General features: G+C 47.3%; 1 protein-coding gene across 4 annotated transcripts in view; it reads right to left on the minus strand.

Moving 5' to 3' along the window:
• kcnab2a (potassium voltage-gated channel subfamily A regulatory beta subunit 2a) overlaps positions 1 to 7,500 on the minus strand; it is a 139,602-nt gene that overhangs the window by 11,684 nt on the left and 120,418 nt on the right. For all 4 annotated transcript variants that reach the window (XM_062544358.1, XM_062544354.1, XM_062544355.1 and 1 more), the window contains 5 exons: positions 7,265 to 7,308; positions 5,925 to 6,011; positions 2,368 to 2,453; positions 1,144 to 1,264; positions 624 to 718 (listed from right to left, as the gene is read on the minus strand). In XM_062544358.1, coding sequence (XP_062400342.1) covers positions 624 to 718; positions 1,144 to 1,264; positions 2,368 to 2,453; positions 5,925 to 6,011; positions 7,265 to 7,308 — 433 coding nt within the window. The remainder of the gene's footprint in view (positions 1 to 623; positions 719 to 1,143; positions 1,265 to 2,367; positions 2,454 to 5,924; positions 6,012 to 7,264; positions 7,309 to 7,500) is intronic.

Genomic DNA, 7,500 nt, shown 5'->3' on the forward strand with positions numbered 1-7,500 from the left:
AACAACAGTTCACTAGAAGAGGTCTAGAGATGGGTGAAAGAGAGAGAAAGAAAGAAAGAAAGAAAGAAAGAAAGAAAGAAAGAGAAAGAGAGAGAGAGAGGGAGGGAGAGAGAGACGCCCAGCAGTGCATGCCGTCACAAGGGACTGGCACAGACACAGCAAGCTCAGTGGAGAAAAGAGGAGAGGAGAGGACACCAACACACGGCGATCTGAAAGATACGGAAGTCAAGTCACTAGTTTAGACACAGCATCACAACAAACACAACAGCAACTGGAGCTCATGGACCAGGGAGGGGAGAAAGAACACATGCAGAGGAAGACAGAAAGAAAAAAAAAGATAAGGAAAGACAAGGAAAGAAAGAAAGAAAGAAAGAAAAAGTAAAGAGGTAAAGTAAGAAAGAAGAAACGAAAAAAAGTACAGAAAAGGAAAGAAAGAAAAAAAGAAAGAGCCACTGAAAGATAGATGATTGACAGAAAGACGGGATGAAGAGAAACGGAGGGGCGAAAGAGAAACAAAGGCAAGAGGAAAGGAGGGAGCAAGAGAGTGGGAGGGGAGGAGACAGGTGCAGGATGGTAAACCACATGTGCGTTGCCGTGGCGACACGTGCAGGATGTGGGGGTACCTTGAGAGAGGCGCGGGAGTAGGGGGGCACCCCGCTGTCGTATTTCCCTGAGATGATCCCGCACGCCAGAGGGGACCAGGTCATCGCCCCCACACCTACACACACACACACACACACACACACACACACACAGATGTCCAACAGTAACAGACGGGTGCTGCATTAAAAAACACAACTCTGCGGATCTGCAGGCACGACTCACTGTGAGGTCTCTAAGGTCAGGTCCCAAACTGAGTCTGCTGAAAGTACAGTACAGAAATAAAAATATCTGGCCAGGTACAGCAGGTTCTGCAGGGCTATATTGAGAACCTCCCACTGTAGAAGAAGGACTCCTTTGAACTATCAGATGGGACTTAGGAACACTACCTCTGCGGCTACAATGACAGATAACAAATACACAAAACAACACACAGACAAACAGACAAACGACTCACAAGCCACAGACTCACATAACTCAGACTCACATAAGTCCACACACACACACACACACACACACACACACACACACACACACTCTCACCTATTTTGTGGAAGAGCTCGGGCAGCTGCACCTCCACCTTCTCCCTCTGGAACATGTGGTACTCGGCCTGCTCGCAGATGGGCGGGATCTGGTTGAACTGCCGCGCCACCGAGTACGCCTCCTGTTAGCGGGAGCAGGAACAGCGGCACGCAGAGGTTAGCGTTTAGCGTTTAGCGTCTGGGGTTAGCGCACGCAGCTGCGGGCTGCGAGCCTGCTGCGCTGCTAGTGCGTAATAACCTACTTAACACTCAAAACCGGATCAGAGAGGCGCTTCTGGGCACAAAGAACACAAACAAAATAACAATTTGACGAAAAAAGAAAGGCACCTAAACTAAAAGCACAAATAGAGCAAAAGAGCAGCTCGACAACACATCAATACTCGAACGCTAAACTTCAGCAAGAATATTAGCACAAAGTTGGAAAACTTTAAGACCTCGGGCGACCCTGCATAGTTCCTGCACCCTCCCCGCCCTCCCTCCCTCGCTTTGACTCAGTCGAGAAGAGAGTTTTTTGGGCTTAATTTCCTCTATCGGCCCCACCTCAGAGCGCAGAAGGGGCCTCTTTAATTGGTCCCATTAGGGCCGCCGTTTGTTTTAGGGTGATTAAGAGACACGGCTGAGTCAGTCAGGAGCCGATAAAAACCCGAAGTCTTTCAGAAAGGCTCGTCCACAATGAGGCCAGTCCAGCGGAACTCAGACGGACGTGGGAGAGAGACAGACACAGGGGCAGAGGAAGGGAGGGAGAAAAAGATAGACAGAGAACATGAGAGGGAGAGTGAGAGAGAGAGAGACGAGCGATGAGGTGCTAAAGAGGTGCAAAGACAGAGAGAGAGAGAGAGAGAGAGGGAGAGCAAGAGAAGAAGAAGGGGAGAAAGGGGGTCAGAAAGAGAGAGAGAAGGCGTCGACACCAGGGGTGAAACAGATGCTACGAGTGAGAGTGAGAGAAGAGAAGAGGGAGAGAAGAGAAGAGGGTGTGGTGTGAGCAAGACAAGAATGAGAGGATGGAGAGAATGGTGGGGCACAGGGGACAAAGCTGAGAGAAAATAGTGAGAAGGACAAAAACAGAAAGAGTGAGCAAGATAGGAAGATAGCTAGAGATACTGTAGATAGATAGATAGATAGAGATCGAGAGTGAGATAGAGAGAGAGAGACAGAGAGAGAGAGAGAGAGAGAGAGAGAGAGAGAGAGAGAGAGAGAGAGAGTGAGAGTGGTGTTCTTCACTCACCATAATCTCCATAGGACTCCAGCGTGAGGTTCCCCAGTACATCGCCATCCCCTGATTGATCACATGGGTCATCGCCCGCACCGTTTCTGTCAATCACACACACACACACACACACACACACACACACACACACATTAGTGAGCACCAACTACAGTAAACAGAGAAAGGCTTATTTCTAGAAATCTAGGTAGCAACATGGGCTTACTAAGGGAGGTAAGTTGCTACAGTACAAGAAGTCCCAGTTACTAGACACAACCACTGGCAAAATCACCTAGCCAGCATGAGTAGAGAACTAAGTAGAGAAACATTGACTGTAGGACAGATGCATAAACAACACTGATTTAAGTTGATTAAAAAGTCCACGATTTAAAGTCTCACTGGTTTTCAAAGAGCATGTCTCCGGATCAAGGGTTTCTAGCGAGCTGTAAGTGCGTCAGTCTGTGTGCGTGTGCGTGTGTGTGTGTGTGTGTGTGTTTACTCATGACTCAAAGTAAATTACCACTGGAGGAGGGGGACATTTGTCCTACTAAATGACTAAGGGATTCACTCAGACACTTTAGGCGAATATCATTGGGTCAGTCATCAACAAAACAGATAGGGCTCCTCTGAGAGGAGGAGACAGGGTGGGAGGAGGGAGGGAGAGAGAGAGAGAGAGAGAGAGATGGAGTGATGGAGTGATGGAGCAGAGAGATGACAGGAGATAAAGAGTGTAATGGATAGAGATTTATATCATCAAGCAAACCATCACACAAGTGAAACAAGCCAGACATTCAGTCAAACTAGGAGATGACAGGGGGGCACTATGGCACAACAGGCCAGAGCGCTCGTGCCATGTACGGGTCCGAGTGCTCACGGGGACCCAGGTTCGACTCCAACCTGCGGCCATTTCCAGATCCCACCCCAGCTTTCTCTCCCACTCACTTCCTGTCTCTCTCTACAGTACTATCCTGTATGAATAAAGGCAAAAAAGCCCAAAAATACAAAAAAAGAAAAAAACTAGGAGATGAAAGATTTAATAGGGAACACTAGGACCTAAACAGCTATGACACCTGTACTCACTTCCTGTCACTGTACTCACTTCCTGCCACTTACAGTAGTAAATATTTGAAATGTCAAATAACCAACAAAACTCTCCAACTCTCAACAGTGTCTCTACTGTCCCATTCAGTCCATCAACCCAACATAATATTAACACCACTTTGCCAACAAAGTGCCAATATATCAATAAACATTAAGACAGTGTGCCAGTTCTGCCAAGTCCAGACACCGTAACGAGACACAAACAAGGCACGGCGAGACTAGACGAGGCGAGACGAGACGAGCGGAGAGGCAACGAGTGACCGGAGCACCTCCATCATCTTGAGCCCTAATCAGCCCTCAGACCTTCTCCTCCAGGGCTCCAGACTCCGGCCACAGATTTCTCCTCATTAGTGCCGACAGGGAGCCATTAGCGCATCATTAGGGGGGGAGGACATCAGGCTCAGGCTGGAGAGGCTGGAGAGGGGGCATCTAGACCTGAGCCAGACAGCCTTGTCACAAGCCCTCAATGTGAGGAGTCCTCCTGTACGTGAGTCAATTCTGAGAAGGAGGATATGTATGTGATTTTCATTCTATACTTATTCATTTGGCTGAAACTTTTATTCAAAGTTTCATATTTATTAGTGACTGTATTTATCTTTATAATAATACTGATACTACTACTACTACTACTACTACTAATAATAATAATAATACATTTTATTTATAATGCACTTTTCATCATTTTATTATTATCTTATTATTGACATGATAAAAGATACCTACAATTGTTTCAGGGGCCATTCTTCTCAGAGTAACATGAGCCTCAGAAGACCTCTATAGGAGACCTCCTCCATGAGTCCAACATGAGTCTCATACGACCCCTTTAGGAGACTTCTTCTATGAGTCCAGTAAGATATGGAGAAAATGTATGTGTCCATTTCCTCTCATCAAATGGGAACCGCTCACACAACAGTGAAGTCTATTAACAGGATCCACTTTTCTCAGTGCCGTGTCTGGCTTATACTATTAGCCATTCACCACACGCTGCTCTTGTCTTTGAGTACGAGAACAGTCTCATGAGCAGCAGTTCTCATTAGCGGCCGATCCTCGCGATGGCATCAGAGTAGAGGAAAAGGAGTTGGCCAGAGACGACCAGATGGGAGACCGACACAAAGGGGAAAATGGCAGGACAAAAAAAATATGCAATAAACAGCCTGCGCGTCGAGAGGAGATGCACTCAAAGATAAAGCTCCACAGAAAGCGATATGCTGGCATGTAATTGTGGAGGAGAGCCAGCGTAGCGCGGCGCGGCGGGCAAGAGAGGCGGCACAATAAGGAGAGGCAGAGGGAGAGATGGAGAGATATACAATAAGGAGAGGCAGAGGGAGAGATGGAGAGATACACAGAGACAGCCTGTCAGGTGGATGTGGGGCTAGCGTCTCCCCGATCCCTTTGTGTGTGTGCAGGTATGACTGGGTTTGTAAAAGTGTGTGTGTGTGTGTGAGAGTGTGTGTGTGCTTGAGAGATAGAGCGAGAGAGAACAGGAGTGAGTGTGTAAGAGTGTGAGAGAGAAGGACAATCTACGTGTGTGTAAGTGTAAATGTGTGTGAGTGAGTATATACTGTGTGTGTTTGTGTGAGAGAGTGAGAGAGAAAGAGAGAGAGAAACTGTGTGTGTGCTTGTGTGAGAGAGTGAGAGAGAAAGAGAGAGAGAAAATGTATGCATGTGTGTGTGTGTGTGTGTGTGTGTGTGTGTGTGTGTGTGTGTGAATGTGTGTGTATGAGTGCATGTGTGTGTGTATGAGTGCGTGTGTGTGTGTGTGTGTGTGTGTGTGTGCGCGCGTATGAGTGCATGTGTGTGAGATCTACGTGTGTGTAAGTGTAAATGTGTGTGAGTGACTATATTTGTGTAACTGTGCGTGTTTGTGTAAGAGAGTGTGTGTGTGTGTGTGTGAGTGCATGTGTGTGTGAGTGCACGTGTGTGTGTATGAGTACATGTGTGTGTGTGTGCTCGCGGGCCTTTGGAGGAGGAGACAGAGCAGATGGCCACTGAGCTGTGGGCCAGTAGCTCCGTGAGAACCGCACACTTTTAAAGGTCATCAGTGGGACTAACACACACACACACATACATCCAGGGAGGAAATACACTCAATATTTCTGTCCAACGCTGACAAATAGCGTCCCCCCCCCCTCCCTCTCCAGCACTGGCTATGGGACTCCCACTGTCCTCCCAGAAGACACCAGAGCAGTGGGCCGTCTCCTCAGAGCCCTCGTCCCCACCCTGAAGGTCACTTACACAAGCTCCTGCTGTGGCAGAGACTCCAAACAGAGGGAGATGCACAACTCCACCATGAGTAATTACGAGCAGTCAGGACAGACACGTGTGTATGAGGACAGAAAGAGAGAGGAGAGAGAGAGAGAGAGAGAGAGAGAGAGAGAGAGAGAGAGAGAGAGAGAGAGAGAGAGAGAGAGAGATGGGGAAAAAGGGGTTGAGCTGGGGATGAGAAAGACAAACTGTAAGAAAAGAAAGACTCTTACCTTCCATGGGTGTGTTGGGGTCTGGCCTATTTGCAAACACCACATCCACATATTCTAACTGCAATCTCTCCAGTGATGCTTTTAAACCTACAACACACATTCAAGTCAAGTTTACATAGATGGGCAACAGTCAAAGAGTGATTAAGAAAATATCATAATAAAACATAAAAAGAAAAACACATTAAGGTGAAGTAACAATCTCTCCCTACTCCAAAAAAACACAGTAACACATCAGTGTAGACACAAGGGGTGGAGCACCAGAGATAAAAGACAAGGTGACCAAACAGAGTCATGTAAGGTTCACACATCTGCCCCAGTAACATAGTGACTAAAGGAGAGCCACTCCATCACTACTCTAAGCTCTATGACCAGCGCACCACACTGATATGACTCAGCATAACGTCTCTCCTTCTCATGTGAGGTCGCTGAGTTACGCTAATCTCTCTCCCTTCTTCAAGATTCCCCACCAACCAGCTCACCCACTGCACGTGGCTAATCCCGGTGCGGAACTGGACCCTGATCTAGAGTGGATTGGGACCGGATCAAGGCCAGATGGGATCCAGATGCACTGTGCTGCTGTTTGGGGTAGATCTTCTCATCCCCTGAGCTCTCCACACGCCCCCAGAGCTTTACTATAGTATCCACATGCCCCCATAGCTTTACTATAGTATCCACATGCCCCCATAGCTTTACTATAGTATCCACATGCCCCCATAGCTTTACTATAGTATCCACATGCCCCCATAGCTTTACTATAGTATCGGCCATGTGATCTGAAAGCACCATCTCTGGTGGTCATCCGAAACTCATATAACCGCGATTACATACGTAACCATTGTTTTAGTGCCCGTGCTGGGGTTCAGCCTTGCTTTCAGGAGCCGCCCCACAGAGGACATAATGTATGTGGAGGACTGAAGGGGGAGGGAGGTGGATGTGGGACTATCGGGGTGCTGCTGAGGACGCTCCGTCTTTATGTGCTGGATCAGCAAAATCATCAACACCCCCCGAGGCTCCTCATTCACCAGGAGAGTTCTTTCTCTCTCTCTCTCTCTCTCTCTCTCTCTCTCTCTCTCTCTCTCTCTCTCTCTCTCTCTCTCTCTCTCTCTCTCTCTCTCTCTCTCTCTCTCTCCACAGGGCCCTGTACATCTAATTAGCAAAGCTTTCTTCTGCCATGCAATAGGTGCTTATCATAATAATGATCATAATATGACTCCCATGGCCCATCTCTACCTCTGATGTGGGGCAACTGTGGGGGTATGGGGTAGTTCTCTCTCTCTCTCTCTCTCTTTCTCTCTCTCTCTCTCTCTGTGTGTGTGTATGAGGAGGATTTACACACTTACCTTCTATTATATGTTTTCTGGATAAGCCTCTTTCAGTTTCTGCCCTGGATGACGGGAAAAGGACACCAGGAATGATGCACAATTCCAAAAGTAGAAAAACAATTCATCTATTTTCTCCCCTTATCTAAGTCTGTGTCTATTATGGTCTAACATTGGGAATTCTGCAGTGAGATCTAATTTCTGATAAAAAAAACTAAAAATAAAACATGTTCTGCCTAAAGCAACTACAATACAAT

This window comes from Sardina pilchardus, chromosome 9, assembly GCF_963854185.1.
Source record: "Sardina pilchardus chromosome 9, fSarPil1.1, whole genome shotgun sequence".
Classification (NCBI taxonomy): domain Eukaryota; kingdom Metazoa; phylum Chordata; class Actinopteri; order Clupeiformes; family Clupeidae; genus Sardina; species Sardina pilchardus.